Below are 24,801 nucleotides of genomic sequence, written 5' to 3'. Positions count from 1 at the left end.
TATGAGTAAGAAAAAAGCAGTTTTCTAACACACATTATTCCAAACAATGTGTTTTAAAATGTTCATTAAACTTTTACTTTTTTTTTTTTTTTTTTTTTGACTTAGGGTCTTGCCCTGTCATCCAGGCTGGATCCATAGCTGACTGCAGTTTCAAACTTCTCGACTCAAGCAATCCTCCTACCTCAGCCGCCCAACATGCTAGGATTACAACAGGCATGAGTCGCCATGCCTGGCCAAACTATTAAATATTATAAGTAGATATTTAACTATTTTGTCTATGTCTTTCAAAATTTATATATTTAGCATGCCCCTCAAAAAACCTTTTTGGGGGGTCTTTTCACAGGGAAAGTGGGAGATTATTTTTCTACAACATTTAGATTTTAACATGCTTGGGCTATCTGATTCTGCAAACCCTACTTGACCACAAAAATTTAGAGTATGTTTTCATAAACAATTTCCATACTAATAGAAATGCCACAGCGTTACGTGACAAGCATTCTAGTATAAATATCTTTCTAAAATTTGAAATCTGTTAATATTTGAATTCTACAAGTCCAGTCAAATTGAAATGGGCTGAATAAGAAGTTCTCAGTATAAAAAAAAAATAAAGAAAGAAAACAATGAAGATTTTGGGAAGAAAATATAGCTATAGCTTGAATGTCTTTTTTAATGCTACTACAATAATAACAAATAAATACTATCCACTGCTAATCAATATTATGTTAAATTCAATTTCATAAGCCAGTCAAGCAGCTAACTTTCTTTTCTGACTACAAAGATAAGTTTTGCGATAGAGATTTAAATAGCCTAACTTTCTAACTTACTGGGACTGCAGCTGGAACATGCACATTAGAACTTGTAATTGATGCAGGAATAGCAACAGGCATGGTTTGTCCATTAGGAAGATGTAACAGAAGAGGAAATGGGCCTGGTACAGGGCTAAGAAAAACAAAAGAAGAGCAATTTTAAAAAAGAGATTCATACCAACCATCTCTTAAAAATACAATAGTAGTTTTACTCCTATAATCATATCAGTTAAAAATAAATTTTCTAACCACAGCAATGCAAACAGCAAAATTTAATTATTTTAATTGCATCTTAAATGTATAACCCATATAGCAGTATCAAAAAAAGAAGAGAAAAGTTATGGATTTACTTAGGACAATCTCCAATTTGTAAAAAGAGACAAATTCTCATCAGAGAGATCTTGGGAGCTACCAGTAAGAACTGAAAGAAATGTCATCTGGTGACGGAGTAATTTTATATTTTGTGTGAAATGGCATGAAAATAAAACTATCTTAAATTCACATTCTATATTTTAGTTGTATTTATCTTCCATTCTATTAGTTAACATTTATACTAAAGAAGACTATACAAGTACTTTTTCCAAAAACTGAAGCATGCACACACACACACACACACACACACACACACACAAAACTAAAATCTTCATTTGAATAATCAAATGTCCTAGGAAGAAAACATAACTAAACAAACTTAATTCATATATATGTTCAATGGTTGGCCTGAATCACTTACACAATTGGCCTGTTAGAGGATGGTGCCTGGGTGATTACAGTACTTGAGGTTGGTGAAGGTACTGCCTGCTGAATAATGACACTTGAGTCAGAACTGGTAAGCAGCACATTGGGAACCTGTAATGATGCTGGACGAACAATAGCTGATGTGGGCTGTGCAGTTTGTGCCAATGGTACTTCCTATTTAACAATGAAATAAAGGGTGGCATTAAAGAATACAAATCAATTCATGTACCTTATAGTGAACAGAATGTAACACACTTCTAAAGGCATCTACAGAATAATAATTGCTAAAAGCAAATATCTAAAATTAATTAAAAGAACATTTTAGAAGAGCTGCAAAGATTCAAATGCAATGTTCAATTAACATTTTAATTTTAAAAGACTGTTTTGTTTTTTTTAGCACAACTTCTTTTTCCTGTCAATCCAGAAATAAGTTAGATTGGGCAACTTGGCTATGATTCCATTAGAATTTTAATAAAAAATAAAAATAGAACCCATTCTCAGAGAATCACAGAACTTAAAATCCAGAAGGGACTGTTTAGTCCTCCTCCCTCATTATACTGTACGAAGAGGAAATAAGTCCAGTGAGACTGTTATGGTTGATACAAATTAATTAACAATAATACTTAAGAATTTTTAGAGCAATACAAATATTAGTTAATTTCAGGTAGCTATCTCTTCTATATCAATAATTTCCCAACATCAAAAGGCTGTGTAATAATGATATCTTGAATGTAAAATAAATAATTACTGATCTCTTTCAAGCTAGGAAAACAGAATTTCTTAGTCAGCCAAGACCTTAAATATAGTATTTCCTCTAGTTTTATAGATTAGAGAACAAAAAGATAAAGAAGATTTTACCCAGAATTCCTTAGTCAATGTAAAAATTGGGTCTATTGTGTTCTTTCATTTGGCCTGTAGCTGCCACTTATCAAAATCTTATTAAGCTACATAGGAAGAAGGATAAACTAGTACTATTGTAACTTCATTTATTCAATAAGTTGAGAACTTATGTTCTCAAGGACTAGTGAGAAGAGACAATAAACAAGTAAAATAAACAAGAAAATTTCAGATTGCAGTAAATGTTAAGTGTTATAGAATAATACATGCAATGTAATAAAGAAAGATTAGCTTGGGGAGAGGAAGAGGCGGTTACTTCTTTGCAAAAACAGCATTTGAACTAATAAAGGATAAGGAAGAGAGCATTTCATTCTAGGGAGAAGGAAGCAATATCATATGCCATATCTTGAGGTAGGAAAAAGTTTAGAATATTTGATGAACAAAACAGACAGGCATGAGGTGTGGACAGATGGGTAGACAGGCCCAGATCAAAGAGGGTTTATGCCAAGGAGCGTGAATTATCTTAAACACAATGGCAAACCATTGAAAGATTTTAAGCAGGTGACATGTTGAACATATTAAAAGTAATCTTATAGAAAATGGACCGGATGTAGAACAGGAAGACCAGTTAGAGAGTAATTGTTAATAATCCAAACAAAAGATGATGATTTGGGCTTAAGTGGTATCACTGAATACAGCCATAGAGGATGAGATTCAGGTCTGATAAGACATTCTATTAGTTTCAGTGTAAAAGAAAAGAAGAAATTAAGAATGATCCCTAAATTCTTAGCTAGAACAACTAAATGGATAGAGAAAATTTACTGAGATGGGGAAAACTGGGGAAAGAATCAAGGACTCTGATTCTGATCTATTAAGTTTAAGAGGTCTATTAGACATAGAAAAGGTAACGTCAAGGTGGAGTTGGATATAAATATGGCAATCTGGTAAGATACCTAAGTCCACAGAAATTTGGGAGTCATCAGTATGTAGATGTTTATTAAAATTATGGGTCTGGATGAGATCACCTAGGAAGAAAATCAAAAAAGAAGAAGAGCCTCAGATTTTTTTTTTTTTTTTTTTTTTAACAATTTCATATGGTATACCTTGCTCAAGGAGGGCCTAATGACTGGGGAATGCATAAAGAAGGAATACTCCTAAAAGATGCTGAAGCAGCCATGAACAATGAAAAGCTCTTAAGTGTGAAAAGAACGAAATACTCTCTAGGAGAAAGGATTTATATCAGAGATTTAAAAAGCATTTCTAATAACTGTGATAATGTGCAAACAACTTTTATGTCCAAAAAAACAAGGATAACATAATACATATCATATAATGATAAAATAAAGTACAACCATTAAAAATTATGATTTGGGGAAATTTCTAAGGACAAGGGAAAATAATCATTAATGCTGTGGGTCTAAAGCACAATATAAAATGAAGCTAGGATCTTTGTATCCATCTATCCTATTTAACTATTCACTTATATATTTGTATGTATAAATGCATATATCTAGAAAAAATGTTTCAAGACAGTAATTCTTATTCAATTGTGTGCTAATAGGTGATTTTTGTTTTCTTTTCATTTTTCTGTATTCTTAGAGAAGAATAATGAGAATATACTTTTAAAAGCAGAAAAAGAAAATGGAAAAAAAAACAGAAAATAAAGCATTTATTCTTAGGCAAAAAGATGTTTTTTCTGTATTTCCTTCTTTCTAGCTCCTCTGCCATAACAGAAGTCCATTAATAAGTTAGGGTTTTAGAACAATAATCTAAAAAAGAATATTGCCACTGCCTCTTTATGTGGCCCACTGCTTCTTCGCTGTGTCCTGCATGGTACCCCCAAATAAATGTGTTTATTCTATGTGCTTGTTAACAAAAAAGTGATCAAGAAGTTCCCATAATAACGTTATTCAACACATAACTGTGGCCCAGGTGGTCCCAGATTATCTGGGTATTCAAGCTATTATCATCATCATCCCAATTGCTGTCAGCAAAGACCCATTGCTGAGAATGAGTAAGTAGTCCCTTAATTCTGTAAAAGTCTAAAAAAACCCACTGTTCAACTAATTTTTTGAATAGATTCTTAATTAAGCTGTTACTGTATAAAAGTAGCTAAATATAAAGTAGCAAAACCCAGAAAAATCAAGTTAAATTTATAAATTTACGTATCTTTTTAAAAATAAGTTTTATCTAATATGACTAATCTCCCTATAATTTTTCTGTGTACAATAAAACTGCAGTCTTCTTACCCCAAATATCTGAGTATTGACAGGTTTTCACATATAAAACTACTGCAAGCTGACAATGAATGAAGTAAAATTTAATACATTAACATTTTATGAAGATTAAATAGTAAACTTTATTTGGGTACTGTTCTTCCCCCTTAGTTTGTATTTCTACAAATTTCTAACCTTCTCATCACTGGTAGTAGACTCTGGATGAGGTAAAGGACTATCCTGGTGAGTTGTTTCTACAACAGAAGGCTCCTCAATTTTGCTTCTTATGATAGGTGTTGCAAGAGGGGATAAATCTAGAGGCATCTAAAATTCAAACAATAAGGAAAAGGTTAAAAGTTCAAATACAGTCAGTCACTATGTCTAAAATTTAAAAGTAGGAAGTATATACTATGATTACTTTTCTGTCAGAAGTACTCTTTTTAAATTTCATGGTTATGACATACTTTTTTAATGTCGTCTTCTGAAGCTTTCTTGAATTCATTCTCAAATGGACTTGCCAACTCATTAAACAAACCCACTTCTTCACAGTTTTTCAAGAATCTTGTTGGTGTTGGGGTCTGATCTGAAATAAATGTCAAGAAGTAATCATACATATTTAAGTATGTTAAGACTCTAAAATATAGCTTCTAAGTTAACAAATTAGCAGGACTGGTTCAGTCAGTTGTTAATTCTCTCTTTGGAAAGACCTCTTCCTTTAAAGCAAACAAAATTTGGTTAAATTTTTGTTGTATTCTCTATTTCCTCCAACTTTATGAACTATGAAAGTAGGAAAGAAGTCCTTTTGCTCCTTAATCCACTCCTTCTCTCTGAATAGAATGGCATAAACATCCTCCACTCAAGAGATAAACTATTGTTATCTAACACAGTATTAAGAATTTTTAAAAATACATTAGTAAAAGCTACAATTATTTAAATAAGTGAAATTTGGGCAAAACTAGGATAAGAGCATGTATATCTGCTTTAACTTGGCTCTTCCACTAGCTGTTCATACTCTATTATGAAAGTAAAGTAAGATTAAACAATCTTCAGTAGGTAAATCAAATATTATAAGGAAGAAAAAAAAAGTTAAAGCAAGAGTTCTGAAACAACAAATCCTCTTTTTACCACTATCTACTGAAACTAATTTTCTAATTGAATGCATTTTAGAAGCTAGGTACAAGGGCTATGTGTGAGTCACATGCCTACAGAATGCTCTAGCTTAATTCCTGGGGAGTGGAGAGACAGTCTACTCTACTTTCTTACAACATGAAACATTTCAACTTTACTTGAATACGTACTCCTGCTATGTACATTAAAATATGTACTCAATGTCCATATAAAGGCTATAAAAAATGCCAGATAAGGTTTACACTGAATGAAAAGCAAGAAATTTATAAATTTTGCCTATTTAGTGTTATTTTTCAAAGGTGTCTATTCATATTGATTTGAGTTGGTAGCACATTCAAATTCTATTCACATTTAATATATTTTAGAGCACCAATTTTATAGGCTATAACAGGGATCTAGCCTAAGTGAAATAAAAGTACTGTATTAAGGAAGACTCTTGTTAGTTTAAGATAAAATACTCATATTTCCTTTTGTAAAATTAAAATTTACATATTTGTTAACTATTATATCCTCACAAAGGGCATTACTTACTATTTTATCTTTGCACCCACATGTATACCCAGAGTACTAGTATTTTTACTATGTACAAATACATTTAACACTAAAATGACCTAATTGCAATACATAACTAGACATAATACAGGCCTGTCTCAGGTAAGGTTAGTAATATCAGTATTACCAGAAAGACTCTATTATACCATAATTTTACTAGTTTTTAGCCCACCACTTAATCCCACCTCCCAAAAGACCTCAAAAATTCACATTGTAAGGGACCAGTGTACTTGTATTAGCTTAAATCCATCATGACTGAATAAATAAGTCAAATCTAATTTTGCCTCTTCTGTTCACACCCAAAGGTTTCTCCATCTAATCTAAGCTCATTAGAAGGCTCTTAACTTATGTTAAAGAGAGGGAAAATTCTTAAAATAAAAACATAAGCATAAGTCACTTTTATCAATGATTACTAGAACCATCAGACTTGAGAAAAGTCAACATAGGCACAATCATTTAACATGCAGATTGCATATGGCTACTGATCACCAAAAATATACCACACACATCATGCATTTTATTTACATAGTAATGTTAACCTATTCACCTCAACATATGTTAGTAAAAAAAATGGTCAAGTACTGTGTTTGAACGTGCTCTATTTTTCTATGGCATTAAATGTGATCAGACAGGAAAGTAATTTCTAGAAACCAATTTCAAAACATATTTGAGTTAAAAAGTTACAAACAAAGAGAGATTGTGCTAAGGCAGAAAGTTTCAGAGAAATAAAGAGCTTCATGCCTAGGGGAGTGAACTTTCCAGGTTGCTGCTATTTAGCTTGTCTGGTTTATCTGGTTCTAGCTCTTAATATCTAATGTATAATACTCCAAAAAAAAGTGTATCTCATTCTTCTCTGCTTTTTATTTATGGAACCAAAGATATGTTGGAAGTTCCCCTACATTTTTCCTACATATATTGTTTTTGATAAATTAAGTTTCTGTTACCTTCAATTTCTTCATTACAAAAATTTTAACACTGAAAGCAGAGGAAAAACCACTGAATATTTGCTTTAGTATTTATCCAAAACATTGCACAGAACAATTTGTTCTCTATACTAATTAATAATTTAAAAGTATTAACAGTATTCGGGTGTAATTCCAGACTTACATGATATATAACAAGCTTTATAAAAGAAAAATCTAGAGTTAATTTGAATATTTATGATATGTAAATCTGTGATTATGACACAAAAGATCTGAAATTTATATATAATTTTGTTTTCTTATCACAATACTTATAAAATATACTAAAAAAGTAGCAAAATTATACATGGCATGTATGTACATATACATAGATGTGTGTGTATATATTTAAATACCAAAAAAGGGCAGCTAATACATCATGAAATGACAATCAACCAATGTATTAACTGGGTTTCTCTTTTCACATACAGTGAAAAATCATCATCTGCTTAGGTGATACTGTACATTCACAGTGTCAACACACAAAAATGGAATTGACTGAAATTAGAGCCTCTTTACTGAGAATATTTTACTAATACAGATGTTTGGTCTGAAAAGAAACATAAACAATTCCAATGAACAAGTCTGCTCATTGTTCTTTCTCCAACAGGAGAAGCTTGATCATTTTCTATCTTCACACAGCCTTGTAAGTTAGGTGTACAAGATAGCTAAAAGAAATGCTGACTAAATACCACATTAGTTCAATTAGTTAAATGTAAACTTTGTAGATGGTATGAATGTTCCCAGAGTTCTAATGAAATTCCACAAAATCGACATCGGAATCTATATTTGAAAACCACATAAAGAAGTGAAATGAATGGTCAGAAGGAAACATGAAAATGTAATGGGTAAAATACATGTTGCCAACATTTACTATAAATGAAGTCATTGGAATATCACCAGACTATATTATTTACAGAGAATACACAAAAATTGTGCACATTCCAGGTGAAATATGTATATAAGCTATTAATAAAAGCATATACTAACCAGCCACAATGACACTGTCATTACGTGCTGGACCAAATTTCAGTGTCATCTCATGTTTATGTTTATGGACAGCCAAATGATCTTCGTTGGTAAAACGCTGTGGCAAAAAGTTTTAAAATACAGTTAAGATTTTCAATTTGATCAAATAAGTAAAATGATTAGGAAATTCATTTCCACAACATGTAAAACCACCATTAACAGTGAAATAGCAGTTTTTAAACTATAAAAGAATCTGTTATTGTTAGTAGATAAGCATGCTAGATCTCAAACAATCACAGAGAAACCCATTACTCAAGAATAAGGGATACTGATATATTTCTCGGTCACATAAGCATTTAAAAATAAAATCTGAGGCAAAGAAACTTTATATAAATTTCATTTGGATACTAAAAATAGACCATCATTAACTTGCCCTATGATAGGAGAAACTATACTCCATGATACAATGACTTTTCAAGGAAGCACTATAGTATTAATATTTACCTAGAATTAAGGTTACTTACCACTTTTTAAAAGAGAATTTTCTTATAAAAGTATTATGCCTGGACAAAATTAAGAAATAAATCCGATTTTTATGTTACCACATAAAAAAAGAATGCCTCTGTTTTAATCCAGCAAAGAAACAGCAACCAATACAATAATAAATCAGCTCATTTTAAAATAAAAAATTTCAAAGTAGCCAAAATAAATTTTTTGTGAGAGTTCTTACATAAAAACGGAGCAAAGTTATTTTTAAAATATTTTATTTTTAAAGCTATCTGTCCAGTATATTTTTTCTACCTTTAACTTGGATAAGTTTTGCATGCCAAAGTAAAATTTATGATTACAACATAATAAACGCATTGTTTATCTCCTATGTCTGAACATCAACCTTTTTGAAGATGCTCATTAAGCAACAGTTATAACTGAAAATAGGGAACTTTTTGTTATTTCAGAGCAACAATTTTAAAATGCTAAATTGTCACATCTCAATTCATTCTTTATACAAGTGGGGATGTTAAGAAATATATATACTTGAACTTGGTTTACCCAAACCATCAAAATGAATTCCATCTCTTATGGTCTCCTTCCCCTACCCAATTTACTATATCCTTTCATGCAACTAATAATAGTAGCTTTAGGGTTACCTTAAAAACAATGTAAAATAATGAAATATTTTTAACCCTTTAACATCTTTGGCCCAGCCCACTATCCCTCTGCCTGTAGAGGTGAAAACCACCTCATGTGTGCCCCAGCATGTGTTGCACAATGCCTTGGTTATAGCACCTATCACAATAGTTTATTGATATTTTCATATGTCTGTCCTTTTAAGTAGGCTGAGCTCCCTAAACTTAGCATATGGCAAGTACTCAATAAATGCTAATTGAAGGAATGAATTAATTACAATAAAATAGTTGAATCTTAACGATCAGTCTAAGGGGGGTAAACAAGGTCCTAAACGACTGTTCCTTAAGATGAATTCAACTTCGATTTAATCTGGCTACATTTTATCACACAGTCTTTGGATTACTTCACACACCAACAGAAAACTATTATTTTAGAACCCCTCTTCAGAACCTGCCTGTATTACCACTGAAGGAGAGTGTTCAGATGCAACAACACATCCATTACTTGACTTATTCATTCACACTTCAGATATTTACTGGGCACCAACTACAGGCACTGGGACTACAACCAAACTTTTCCCCACCCAGATACTATCTATTGCTTTTTCATTATAAGAATCTCTCCCAAATTTGGGGAAATAAGAAACAGTGGTCCTTTTGACAGATAGCGGAATAACAAAGTTCTCAGAGAATGAACCTATCTACAGGGTGTACTGACATTATTAATATTTTATGTTTTTTTCTTTGTATTGCTGTTTTAAATGTCTGTGTCTTAGGTACTACACTAAAAGCATCTGAAAGAAAGATTTATTTTATGTTCCAAAGAACCTCACAATGTGGCTTTTCCACTGATGGCAATCATTAAACATTTGTGAATGAATGCATTTTGGTGCAGGTCCCAGATTTTAAAACTGCAAAGTAAACAAATTAATAGATAAGAAGTTGGAATGTTTTTCATTCTCCCAATTTTCTTTGCTTGGTTTAGTTTGACTGCAAATATTCAAATCAAAGAACAACTACATATAGAATAAATAACACTGAGCTCGCATAAAACATCTGAAAGGGCACTAAGTTCAATATGAAGTGAAAAGAAGTGGCCAGAGGGAAAGTAACAAATATTTAGGATCATATGAGTATTAAAAGGGGAAATGCAAGGAATATGCATTTATCATGTAAAATCCACAGATCGAATTTGCCTAAATGCAATTTATAAAGAAATTACTGATGATATAACACTATTAATTATATATAGGAACAGCAACACTGCAAAGGACAAAATACACTCAAACTGGCATTGATACAGGTGAATTTGACCTTGGTTATCTGAGAAAACTTATCATTTTAACAAGAAACTTAAGGAGACAGTGTGAAAAGGCAATCTTGTCAAAAGGCAGTCACCAGAAGTTTTATATGAAAGAAATGCATTCTTTATTCAACAAATATTTATAAAATAGCTACAAGCTAAGATAAAATTTTTTTACAGAATCTATATGAATTGCCTTCCCAGCCAAATTAAAGTTTATTCTAAAAACGAGTTTTCTAAAATATGTATAAGCAGCAATACCAATATACTGAATTAATAAATTATATTCTTCCAGGTATTTCAAAGCACAACCCCATGTAAAACGCTGTAGATATACATAAAAACAAAGGGATTTTGTTAAACAAGACTACAACCTTGAGTATATAGCTCAATAAACAATGGAAAAAGTGAAAAAATGTGGTTTTTTTTGGGGGGTGGGTAAGTACCCGTCTCTCTTAAAAGGTTAAAAAGAGACCAGACACAGTGGTTCATGCCTGTAATCCCAGCACTTTGGGAGGCTGGGGTATATATCACCTGGCCAGGAGTTTGAGACCAGCCTGACCAACATGAAGAAACCCTATCTCTACTAAAAATACAAAATTAGCTGGGCCTGGTGGCATGCGCCTGTAATCCCAGCAACTCGGGAGGCTGAGGCAGAAGAATCACTTGAATCTGGGAGGCAGACATTGCAGTGAGTCGAAATTGCACCATTGCACTCCAGCCTGGCAACAAGATCTCAAAAAAAAAAAAAAAAAAAAAAAAAGCTTAAAAAGAAAGAGTAATCTGTTAGATGGGAATAAGGTAAATCAGTTGCTTCTATAATAATTTAAGTTCTGATATCTGGGAAATCTGTGTTACTAAGGCTTGACCACTCTCACCAGAATTAACTTCAAATCAGGCATTCTATAGTTAATACAGACACTGATATCCATGATATATTATTATTTCTTTTAAACATATAAGATAGACATAAATAAGTATTCAAGCCACTGGGCCAATAGCTCATTACACTACTTTCTTCACTAATTTAAGGACTACTGAATAACAACAGGATGTTACACTGATATATTCTCTCACACACACACATGCATATGTGCATGCACACATACACACTCTCACACATATACCTTCATTGAGACTTTAGACTAAATATAAAATTAATCTTTAATTCCTTTATAAAACAGTGTATAATGTGTAAACATTCTACCAAAGAAACACTTTTCAATGGCAGAGACACCAAAAGAAAGATACTACCAATAATATGGAAGAATAACAATGATAAATGAATCTTTCACTAAATTATCTCACTGTCTTTTTTACTAAATTCAATGGAACATCACTTTAAAACAAGTGAAATGAACAGACATGTGGTATACCTAAGACTAACTCAGGCATACAAGAAAAGATTTAATAGCAAGAGTCTACAGTTAAAACTTTGCAATCATTTCTATAGGTCTCTCTTTGAAGTCATATTATTACCAAAATAGATTTTAAATTGTAAAAAACTATTTGAAAACTTAAATTTAACTAGGACCACTGTGTTAAAGCTAAAACTCAAATTCAGAATAATGCCACTGTTTACTAGTGACAAAAATAATATGAACTATCACCAGGAAAATGGTGCTTCTAAAACCAATTGTTATTAGGTAGTTCCTAGAAAATGCTATTTCAATCTAAAGAGAGATTATACCATTTCTGTTCTCAGCAAGATTTTCACAAATGAATGAGTAGCCAGGTTATATTTTGATCAGTAATACTTACAAAGAGATTATTTTAAGTATCTTAGGGAACAAATACAGGCCCCCCAAAATAATACTCAGGATCAAAAGGTTAATGTTTAAAAGGGTCACAATTAAGCATTCAATTATTAGTGAGAATATAAAATTTATTTAGCTTTAAAAAACAATTTGGCGGCCGGGCGCGGTGGCTCAAGCCTGTAATCCCAGCACTTTGGGAGGCCGAGGCGGGTGGATCACGAGGTCAAGAGCTCGAGACCATCCTGGTCAACATGGTGAAACCCCGTCTCTACTAAAAATACAAAAAATCAGCTGGGCATGGTGGTGCGTGCCTGTAATCCCAGCTACTCAGGAGGCTGAGGCAGGAGAATTGCCTGAGCCCAGGAGGCGGAGGTTGCGGTGAGCCGAGATCGCGCCATTGCACTCCAGCCTGGGTAACAAGAGCGAGACTACGTCTCCTCAAAAAAAAAAAAAAAAAAAAAAAAATGTGTATACATTTTAATCCTGTAATTCTAGTTCTAAAAATATATTTTAAGAAACTAATTAGGGACATATACAAAGGGTTATGTAGAAGGCTATTCATCACAATGTTGCTTACGATACCAAAATTAAAGTTCATAATAGTGGAATTAGTAAATCATGGGACACGCTCTAGCAATAGCAACTTAAAGCCATGCTTTCAATTAATATACAAAATGCTGATGATATGCAGTATCATCCCAATTTTGTTTTAAAATAAACCTAGATTCCATCCTCTCCTAGCTGCTTAAGGACCCCACTCCTGCAATGGTCCCTTTTTCTGCATTGCCAAATATGCTGTGATATTCCCACCTTAAAATGCAAAACACCTCCATCTTCAATCCTACACTGAAGCTATATATCTCATTTTCCCTTTAGCTACACTCTCAAGAAAGAGCTGCCCTTAATGTCTCTATTTCTGGTTCTTCCTTTCCTCTCTTCAAGCTACTCTAATTACACTGTTGTTACTGCCCCTTCATTGAAAGCTACTCTTATCCTAGTCTCTAAATCTAACAGTAAATACTGAATTCTCATCTTATCCTATTTAGGATATGACTATATTGTTTCTCTTACTTTGAAACATTTTTTCTAGCGCTCAGTACTCAACTTTCCTCACTGGTTGTTGCTTCTTAACCTTCTGTGCTACATTCTCTTCCTCTTTCTGGCTTTTTTTTTTTTTTTTTTTTTGAGATAGAGTTTTGCTCTTGTTACCCAGGTTGGAGTGCAATGGCGCGATCTCGGCTCACCGCAACCTCCGCCTCCTGGGTTCAGGCAATTCTCCTGCCTCAGCCTCCTGAGTAGCTGGGATTACAGGCACGCGCCACCATGCCCAGCTAATTTTTGTATTTTTAGTAGAGACGGGGTTTCACCATGTTGACCAGGATGGTCTCGAGCTCTTGACCTCGTGATCCACCCGCCTCGGCCTCCCAAAGTGCTGGGATTACAGGAGTGAGCCACTGCGCCCGGCCTATTTCTGGCTTTTAAACACTGGAGGTGCCCTAAAGCTTAGCTCTCACCCTTCTATCTAGACTATCTTGATACAAAAGTAAAACTAAGCCAATATAGGAATTATGGATAAGACAAAATGTAAGTATTACAAACCTCAACAATGTTAAAAAATAACCGAATAATTATGAGACATCAGGAGATGGGAAAATGTGAGTATTAACTCCTTTAATAATAGGAAACCTAAAAAAATTTTTTTTTCTAACTTCTTCATGTTTTTCACATATAATGTTAGAGAGGTCTTTTAAGAAACAATTCTTTATGATATACAGATATACACAAATTCTAATGCTCAGCAATCAATTTTTCTTCTAAGTTAATTGCAATGCTTTTATTAAAAATGGCATGTTAGTAAGAAGTCAATCACAAAAGCCATTCTAGCTATTTTAAGCAGAAGACAATCAGGAAAGGCCTTGTTTGAGTCTCCAAGAATGATATCTAGAAAATGTTGAAAGTAGTCTTTGTCCAAAGCCTGGCCCTAGAAACATATTGTATTAGCTGTAATTCAGAGATTACAGAATCACGTTGTGTGTTCCTTCCAAGCCAGCAAAATGGATGATTTGAGTAATACCACCTCTCTTTCCATTTAAATTGGTACCACATCCAAAAATTAAAGTGGTCAGGCACAGTGGCTCACGCACTTTGGGAGGCCAAGGTGGGCAGATGGCTTGAGCCCAGGAGTTTGAGAATGGCCTGGGCAAGACTGGGAGACCCAAATTGCCCCCTCCCAAAAAAAACCAAAGAAACAAACAAACAAACACAAGCAAAAAATTAGTCAGGTGTGGTGGCATGGACCTGTGGTCCCAGCTACTCCAGAGGCTGAGGTGGGAGGATCACCTGAGCCAGGAAGGTCAAGGCTTCATGTGCCATGATCATGCTACTGCACTCCAGCCAGGGTGACAGAGTGAGACCCTGTCTCGAAGAAAAACAAAACAAAACAAAACAAAACAAAACAAAAAACAATTAAAAAAATTAAAGTATATCTGATTTACAAGAAAGAGTAAATTTGGTTGGTGAAGTCTAAAATCATATGCAGAATTCTAGTTGCAAAGAAAATTATATTGTAGTTTTTAGCTCTCTAAATTTTACAAAAAAAATATATATATATGAAATATATCTCCAAAATGTATGTCAAATTAGTCTATTTCTCTCTGTGTCCACTGTTACCACCTAATCCAAACCACCATCATCTCTCACCTGGACTGCTGGACTGCTGTCAGCCTCTTGTCTTCCTGTGACCACTGTTACCTAAGCAGTGGCTTTTCGCTGTTCAGTGAATAAAATCCAAACACCTTATCACAGGATATGTCTTTTATTCTATCTCCTCTGACTTCATTTCTTAACCTTTTCTTTGTTGATCATTATATGTTCCCGCCACAGTAGTTGTGTGTCTGCTCTTAAACACACCATACACATTCCCTACCTAGGGCCTTTACGTTTGCAGCTCCTTTAGTCTAGAAACATATAAGGTTTGCTCCTGCATTTTTCTTTGTGCCTTTGTTCAAATGTTACCTTAGCTCAGACACATTCCCTTGCTAACCTATCTAAAATAGCATTAAGCCTGATAACTCCTATATTTACCTTGCTCTATATCATTAAATATTATGTAAATCAAAATTACAATGAGATACCACTATACCCTCACCAGAATGACTAAAACTTAAGAGACTAACCAAAACAATCTTAAAAAAGGAGGACTAAATTGGAGAATTTACCCTAACTGACTGGAACACTAACTGTAAAGTGACAGTCATCAAGATGGTATGGTACTGGCATAAAAGTTGACAGAATGATGCATGGAACAGAATATAAAGCCCCAAAACAGACCCATACTTACACAATCATTTGATTTTCATTAAAAGAGTCAAAGTAGTTTAATGAAGAAAGAAAAATCTTTTCAGAAAATTATGTTGGGATATCTAAATCCATAATTTTAAAAGTTAGCTTCAATCCCTCACACTATACACAAAAATTAATTCAATATTAAAGAGAAATCTAAATGAAACGGCAAGCTTTAGAGGAAAACAAAGGAGAATACCTTCATAAGCTAAAGGCAAGCAAAGATTTCTCAGATGAGTCACAGAAAGCAACAACCATAAGAAGAAAAAAAATTAATACATTAGGCTTCATTAAAATTAGAAACATCTGTTCACCAAAAGATATTATTATGAAATTTAAGATGTAAACCACGGAAAAAAGAAACCTCTGACAAAGGACTGGTATCCCGGACATATAAAGAACCCCTACAACTTAATAATAATTTTTTTAAATGGGCAAAAGATTAAAAAAAAATACTTCACAAAAAGGGATACCAATGTCCAAGAAACACACGAAAAAAGCAGACTGGCAACTTCCTAAAAAGTCAAACATATACCTATCAGATAATCTCATCATTATACTCCCATGAATTCCTCCAAGAGAAATGAAAGCATGTGTCCATACAAAGACTTGTACACAAGTATTCACATCAGCTTTATTTATAATAACTAAAAAATGGGAGTAAGCCAATATCCATCAGTAGATGAACAGATAAACATTGTGGGATAATGAAGTATCTCAATGAAAAGGAATTAACTACTGATAACATGAAGAAATATTAAATTATGTGAAGTGAAAAAAAGTACATACTATATGATTCCTTTTATATAAAATTCTGGAAAATGCAAACAAATCTACAGTAACAGAAGGTAGACCAGTAATTGATAAAGGTAGGTGGGATAGAGGAATTATAAACAGGCATGAGGAAACTTTTGGGGTAACGTATATGTTCACCATCTTAATTATGCTGATGGTTTTATGAGTATGTATGTATTAAAACTTAGCAAATGGTACATTTTAAGTATATACAGTTTATTGTAGATCAATTATATTTTAATTTAAAATATCACCTAAAGAAACTAAATGAAAAGGAATAATGCTTACTTGCAATTTATGGTCTCTATATTTAAGAACTTTGTAACTTCACTACACATTACATTTATTCTTTACTTCTTCCTTACCACAGTTATTTTAAGTATAATAGGAATAGATTAATAATTTAGTAGGTTGTTAAAAAAACTAAAATATTACTTTCTGAAACTGCTTCTACATGTCCCATATTTAAGATGTTAGACTTAACAGCATTAATACATTAGTGATACTCTAAGAGGTAAAATCAGTTAATTTCATAGAAGTTCAGTAAGTAAAATAATTCTCATATAAAATAATATAGCTCTGATTTCTAATTAGGCAGTTTATCAATGATTTTCAACCAATAAAGGTCAAATTATACTTTTGAATCTTGGATTTTTGTGTAGGGTTTCCACCTTTCCATTACAAAATACAATGTTCCCCTGCCTCCATATTAGACTATACTTTCTAAAACTCATATGCGCTACTGAAGAAAAAGAATTTCTTGCCCAAAGTTTTCTGGGTTTTTTTCATCCAACTCTAAAATTTTACAAAATACTGCAAGAAAATGCTTTTAATGATAACATTATATCATCAATGTTTGAATAAATAAAAATACACAAAATAATTTAAATTTATATATTACCTGGCCACATCCAGGGGCAGTGCATAGAAAGGGTTTGTCATCACTCATATTCCACAGGTCCTTGTATTGCCTATAATCAAACAGGAAAAACTTTACAGTACATATTTTTAAATAAAGAATAATTTAAAATCTCAAGATTTTCCATAAGCTTATTAATTTTTCTATTAAAATGCAAAATGAAACACTTTTCTGACATTTTAATTATATCTTCCACTTTCTTATGAGAATACACAAAATACATGTAACGTGCAGATTTTGCACTACGGGAATAAGGTTAGGAACACTGCTCTGTCAGGCTCTTTCCACTCAACAGTGTAAAAGTACTTATGGTGAAATGAACAAATTTCATTTATTCAAGAAAATTGAATGAGCAAATACTATGCAGTCTTCCAAGGATCATATTGTACTGTTATGAAAATAAGGTGGCAAAATTTCTGTCTCCAGTCCTAAATTCTAGTGGAATATTTTTATCTATTGGCTAACCATTTCTACCTAAATATGCTAACAAAACATCAATATGTCTAAAAACAAACTCGCTCTTAGATCCCTTCTTAAATTTATACCTTTTCCTATATTGGAAGCATTATGGAAGACTCAGAGAAATTCAAAAATAAAAGAGAAATGGATCCCACGTTCAGGGAATTTCTCCTCCCAGCAAAGAAGATAAGGTAGTATTAATATAACAAAATCTCTATCTCTAACTCTGATCTCTTTCTAAATCCTAATTTCCAGCTCTTTGGTGGTGGTATACTGAGGATCATAACTTATTCTTCTAAGTCCTAGTTCAAAAGTCTTGTCAATATTTTATGCTGTTTCCTTGTAATATATCAAAAATTTTGTCAAACATTTGATATACCTCATTTTTAGGAAACCCATGCTGGTTCACAACAGTCACTGCTTCATGTTTTAGGCATGTATGCAATGATCACTGAGAATAAAAATGGTTCCCAGGAAGTCACCAATATTAATCTTATACACAAAATTCGTGAACCGCATGAACGAAGTTTTTATTGCTTTATCCAAAATGTTTATTGCTAAAATTGTCAAAAAGCCTGTAGACAACTTGACATTGCATTGGTGGGTCCACGGATGACACTTGGGGAAACACTGGTTTAGACTTCTGGTTCCTGGTCCACCACATAAAGAGCTTGAAAGTCATCATTCCTATTCTCTTAATGAGAAACAAGCTAAACAAACGGAAAATTATCAACTATTCTTACATCCATCAGAGAATTGAGGTCAAAATGCTGCCCTGAAAAGTTGAGACGGAGACAGATACTGAGAATCACAGTGTACTAGCAGCAAATACCGGCTGGTGGTGCCACTACAAGGCAGAATCAAAAAAACCAGAGACAAGCCATTCCCTTGTATCCTCTACAAATTTTTGACCGACACAATCTGTAAGCATTACAAACTATTTTACAACTAAATTTGGAACATCTTCTCATGATATCCGGGATTTATCTATATAACATATTATCCTTCTAGTGCTTTTTAAATGTTCACAAACTAAGGAATACTGGTATTAAATTTTTAAGTAAGAGCAAAGTATTCTAACAAGATTTGCTGTAAGTGACCACTAGTAAAACTTACATAAATAATAAGTGAGGAGAACAGTATGGACCCACAGTTCTCAAACAGAGTCCTCTACACTCTTAAAAATTTAGGCTCCCAAAGAACTTTTTTGTTTATGTACTGTCAATAATGACAACATCTACAATGAAAACTGAGAAATTCTAAAAATATTAATTTGCTAATTTATTTAAAAATAACAATGAACTCATTGCATGTTAACATATATTTTTTAAAACTAAACATATTGTCAAAACAAAAAATTTAGTGAGAAGGGCAATATTTCTCATTTTCTGCAAATCTTTAAAGTCTGGCTTAACAGAGCAATACAGCTGAATTCTCATATGTGCTTCTGGTATTCAACTTGTTGTGACATCATCACGTACCCGCTAAAAAATGGCATCATAGCCTTGTGAGATAATGAGAATTTAAAAAAGGTACATATTTTAGGTTTATTATGAACATGTTTTTGACTTCACAGACCCCTCTCACATTATGAGAATTCCTGGTACAGACATACCTCATTTTACTGTGCTTATTAGCTTTATTGTATTGTGCAGATCCTAGTCTTAAAAATACACTTAAATCTCAGGGGGAACGCAGATACTGCAGATTTTTTTCAGATACCCATTATCAGATTAAGAAAGCTTCCTCCAATTTCTAGTTTCCTGAGAGTTTTAATAATGAGTAGACATTGAGATTTATCAAACCAGTTTTCTGCATCTATTCAGGTAGTTTTTTTCCTTATTATTTTAATGTGGTATATCACACTGAATGATTTTTAATTGACAAACCAATTAGAATTTCTGAAATAAATCCTCCCTTTTGCTAAGATGTTTACATCTATGTCATGAGAAATAATCTTTCCAGGTGTCTAGGTTACAGTGGCTTTCTAAGAAGAGTTGGGTCATGTTAATTCTTTTCTATTCTCCAGAAAAATATGCATAAGATAGGTACTAATTCTTCCTTAAATTTTGGAAGAATTTACCAGTGAAGCTATCTGAGCCTGAAGCTTTCTCTTCTGGGTGGTTTTAAATCATGAATTCAGTATCTTTAAATAAAAAAATTCAGTATCTTTAAATTATTGTATCAATTTTGTTCTTCAGCACCCTGGGAGGCTAAGGCAGGTAGATCACTTAAGGTCACAAGTTTCAGCCTAGTCAACATGGTGAAACCCTGTCTCTACTAAATATTCAAAAATTATCTGGGCATGGTGGCACATGCCTGTAGTCCCAGCTACTTGGGGGAGGCAGAGGCATGAGAATCACTTGAACCTGAGGAGGTGGAGGGAGGCTGCAGTGAGCTGAGACTGCACCAGTGCACTTCCTGACAGTGACTGCACCACTGTACTTCATGACAGCGAGACTCTGTTGCATAAAGAAAGAAAAAAAATCCCAGTGGCTTTTATGCATGTGTGGAAACTGATTCTAAAATTTGTAACAAAATGTAAAAAACAACAAATAAACAAGGGAATCCCGAACAATAGTAATTAAGCTAGAGGACTTTTATATCAGACATCATGACCCATTATAAAATTATAATAATTAAGACAGTGTGGTATCAGTCCAATGATAAACACATAAAGAAATAGAAAGGAGTCCAGAAATAGAACCACACATAAGGTTACCTGATTTGTACAAATGCTCAACAGCACTTAAGTGAAAAAAGGGTGGTCTTTTCAATAATTGGTTCTAGAAATTTTATATAGCAAGAATACTTGACTCAACTAATAATAATTATGTAATATTCCCTTGACAACACTAGCTTATCATTGTTTTAGATCAATGTTTCCCAAAGTGTGGTAGCTATTATAGAAAAAAGGCTTAGCTAAATACATTTGGGAAATGTTGAGTGTGCAGGCTTCACTTTACAGGACTTTTCAGAGCCTTAACATTATGTCAATTAAGCAATCATAACTTTTAAAAATACTCCATGAATTCTCACATTATACTAAAAATTAAGTCACAGCAGATCATAGATCTAAATGTGAAAGGCAAAGTGCAAATTTCTAGAAGAAAAATAGGAAACAATCTTCATGATTTTGGAGTAGGTAAAGGTTTCTTAAACAGGAGATAAAAGGTCCACAAAAGACTGATAAAACAGATTTTACTCTATATAGTACTCTCTGTACTATACAGAATAAAAAGCAAAAAAGAAGCAAATAGTATATCTAACCTAATACTAGGAAAAAAGACAAAAATTATACAGGTAACTACATCCAGATACAGTGTGTTCCAGGAAACCTTAGAGAAGCCTTGAGAAGGACACACACTATAAAAAAAAAAATTAAAAATAAAAGAATATGTACAGTCAGCCCTCTGTATCCACGAGTTCTGCAACCATGGACTCAATCAATCTTGGACTGAAAATATGTGGGAAAAAAACTGCATCTGTACTAAACATGTACAGACTTTCTTCTTGTCATTATTACCTAAACAATATAGTATAAATACTACTCACATGGCATATGCATTGTATTAGGTATTATAAGTAATCTAGAGATGATTTAAAGTATACAGGAGGATGTACATAGGTGATATGTGAATACTACACCATTTTATATAAGAAACTGGAGCATCCTCAGATTTTGGTATCTTCAGGAGGTCCTGGATCCAATCACTCACAGATATTGAGGAACAACTGTATATCTAAAAAATGACTCATTTTCCCAGGAATCTAAGTAGAGGTGAAGTAAGGGATTGAAAGAAAGCCTGGCATACAGCAAACCAATAATGGCTTGACAGACAAGTCATGCAGCCCAACAACTAAGAAACTACCCTCATCTGAAAACTGGTAAACAAACAAAAAAGACCAGAATGTTTATTCTGCCTTTTATGCATAAAATGTATTTCCAGTAACCAAACAGTTGATGAAGGAAAAGTCCTTTATAGAATTTCAACAAATCTAAAGAATAAAATAATTAGACTATTGCCACTTTAGCTAGGTGCAGTGGCTCACGACTATAATCCCAGCACTTTGTGAGGCTGAGGTGGGAGGATGGCCTGAGCCCAGGAGTTCCAGACTAGCCTGGAAAAAGATGATGTGACTCCGTCTCTACAAAAAATTTAAAACAGTCACTCGTGGCAGCATCGTGGCAGTGCACACCTGTAGTCCCAGCTACCCTGGGAGGCTGAGGCAGGAAGATCCCTTGAGCCCAGGAGGTCCAGGCTGCAATAAGCTGTGATCATTCCACTGCAGTCCAGCCTGGGTGACAGAATGGACCTGTCTCTAAACAGAAAAAAAAAAAAAAAAGCAGAAATCTGAGACAGTTCCTGAGCTGGGGGCTGCCATAGCAGCGGACACCAGAGGACCCACCCATTCTTTGCACAGGCCCATTCACGGCCCCGCTGAAGAGTGATTCCCCTGTGTCCTCTTGTTGGGTCTATGCAGGAGAAGAAAAAATGTGAGATCCCAGCATACAGATCCTGGAGTCAGAGATTCCATCTGCCTACCAGCCCAAGGGGCTGCAGAGAGCTGATGGCTCTCAGAGTCCCTGAGGCTACCTCAGGAGTACTGAGGGGAAAACCAGATTGAGGACACCAGCAATGGGAAACAACTGACCAGAGTTGTCCCAAGATGCTGCAATCAGTCAACGAAGTAAGAATAAAAGCACTGCCATTTGGTCACAAAGTCAGAGCTGGGAGGTTCTCATAACCAAATCTCTGTGACCCCCATCTCAACAAAAAACTTAAAAAAAAAAAAATAGCAGGGCATGGTAACATGTTTCTGTGGTCTCAGCTACTGAGGAGGCTGAGGTAGGAGGATCCTTTGAACTCAAGAGGTCGAGACTGCAGTAAACAGTGATTGTGCTGTGCCATTGCAAGCCAACCTGGGCAAGAGTGATATCCTGTCTCCAAAAAAAAAAATAATAAAGAAATAAAGAAGAAAGAATGAGAAGAGAGAGGGGAGGAAGAGAAGTAACAGGAAAAGGAGAAGCATAGGAGGAAGGAGGGGAAAGTAAGGAAGGAAGCGGGAACAAGGGAGAAAGAAGAGAGGAAGGAAAGAGGAGGGAAAGAGGAAGAAGAGGGAAGAAGGAAGAAGGGGAGAAAGAAGAAAGGGGAAGAGGAAGGAGAAGGGAGGAGACAAAGCAGGAGGATTAAGAAGAGGAAGAACAATCCACTTTAATCCCTAGTAAAATAATGCATCTGGGCAACTATCATCAATGTCTGATTTTTAAAACCATTAGTAGAAAAGGTGACAGAAACGTGATAATGGCTGGACCAGGCTGACAGCAGCTGAATTCATAGATTAGTCTTAAATTAATACCAAAGGTTTGGGGGCAGGACACGCAAAAAAAAAAAAAAAAAAAAAAAAAAAAATCAAAAGTTAATCTTATCAAGCCTCCCTAACTCCAAACTGCAAGGAAATTCAGGAGACAGAAAAATAAGTCAAACACCAACACCAGGAGGCAATCACCCAAATCCAATATAGATATTTTCAATTTACAATGGGTTTACTGGGACATAACCCCACCATGAATTGAGCAGTATATTGACTGTATTGCTTTCCCACCATCGTAAAGTCAAAAAATCCTAAGATGAATCACTGTAAGTTAGAAAAATTGACCTGGTCTCTTGAACAAGTAAATGTCATGGAGATTTTAAAAAAAACAGAGGAAGAGGGTTACTGTTTTCCATTATAAGAAATTTAATAAACATACAACCAAATTAAGGACCTTTTTGGATCCTGATTCAAACAAAACAACTGCAAGAAGACATCTCTGAGTCAGGATTACTTTCCTACTTTTAAATTTCGACTTAAAAGTTTTCAATTAATTATCCCTTCCATCAACTTGTTTTCTTTCTAGAAATTATATATAGCAAATATATTTGACTCAACTAATAATTCTGTAAAACTGTCTTTTTCAGATAGTAGCTTGTTAACCCTTCACAGCAATGTTCCCTAAAACATTTCAACAAGGATGTCAGTAGGCACTACAGAAAAAAAGGTGTGGCCAAACAAATCTGAGAAATGCTGAAATAAACTTTTCTTTTCCTTTTTTTTTTTTTTTTGCAGGACTGTTCAGAGCCTTTATTATGCTAACGTAAAATGACTAGGGGAACACCCAAAGTATGGCATTTTTGCCATCACTATTTGCTACTTGAACACTTTTTCACAGTACATCTCATGGGGCGAATAGAACTCATTTTAGAGGAAATCAAAACCTTAAAACATGTTTGTATCTGTCATAGCTAAGCGTATTTTGATGCTTTTAATTTGATCACTTAAAAATACAACAGGAGTATCAGGATAAGTGACTTATTATTTATGGAAAAAAAAACACCACAAATACTTACCTAATAGAAACAAGCTATAAAGATTTTTATAACTCAAAATGTAAAAAATGGCTAAAAATAACAATATTGCACACATACCTGGCAGAATTCACATGTAACTTGAATTTCATAAGTTGAATAACTTATCACATTCTTTTTCTCGTGGCAAGAATACTGAAAAACAAAGTGGTTTCATACTGTTAAAAATAGTTCTGAAACAATTCTTGAAACAGAGTAGAAAATAAAGTGCTCAAATTACTCTCTGTAACACTGTCACCCCAAAACTAGTCACTATTAAGAATTTTTATAATAGAGTACCACTCTTGAAATATCAACACACCTACACAAATGTGCTAAACATAGGTATTAATATAATCCAACTCCACCAAAGGGATTAAAAGAGGAAGAAACATTTAATTCCGCCCTTATGGCTGTGATTGAAGGGCAGCCATTAAAAGAGTAAAAGGTCCTTACTTTGAACACTGATGAGAATAATGAAACCTAGTAATTCCGTATTTCT

General features: G+C 33.7%; 1 protein-coding gene across 3 annotated transcripts in view; it reads right to left on the bottom strand.

Moving 5' to 3' along the window:
• ATF2 (activating transcription factor 2) overlaps positions 1–24,801 on the bottom strand; it is a 91,500-nt gene that overhangs the window by 36,708 nt on the left and 29,991 nt on the right. For 2 of the 3 annotated variants that reach the window (XR_004273299.1, XM_032292889.1), the window contains exons 3-9: positions 24,381–24,455; positions 17,434–17,503; positions 8,230–8,326; positions 5,062–5,180; positions 4,793–4,921; positions 1,540–1,718; positions 825–939 (exon numbers count right to left, since the gene is read on the bottom strand). Coding sequence is in view for 2 of the 3 variants with exons in the window: in XM_032292889.1 (XP_032148780.1) it covers positions 825–939; positions 1,540–1,718; positions 4,793–4,921; positions 5,062–5,180; positions 8,230–8,326; positions 17,434–17,503; positions 24,381–24,412 (741 nt within the window). In the remaining variant the exon portion in view is untranslated. The remainder of the gene's footprint in view (positions 1–824; positions 940–1,539; positions 1,719–4,792; positions 4,922–5,061; positions 5,181–8,229; positions 8,327–17,433; positions 17,504–24,380; positions 24,456–24,801) is intronic. The other variant, XM_032292890.1, reaches the window with a different exon arrangement.

Source organism: Sapajus apella, unplaced genomic scaffold (assembly GCF_009761245.1).
Source record: "Sapajus apella isolate SASKATOON/1434 unplaced genomic scaffold, GSC_monkey_1.0 scaffold28, whole genome shotgun sequence".
In the NCBI taxonomy this organism is placed as follows: Eukaryota; Metazoa; Chordata; class Mammalia; order Primates; family Cebidae; genus Sapajus; species Sapajus apella.
The sequence above is the reverse complement of the archived record's forward strand: the minus strand, read 5'-3'. Positions and strand labels throughout refer to the sequence as shown.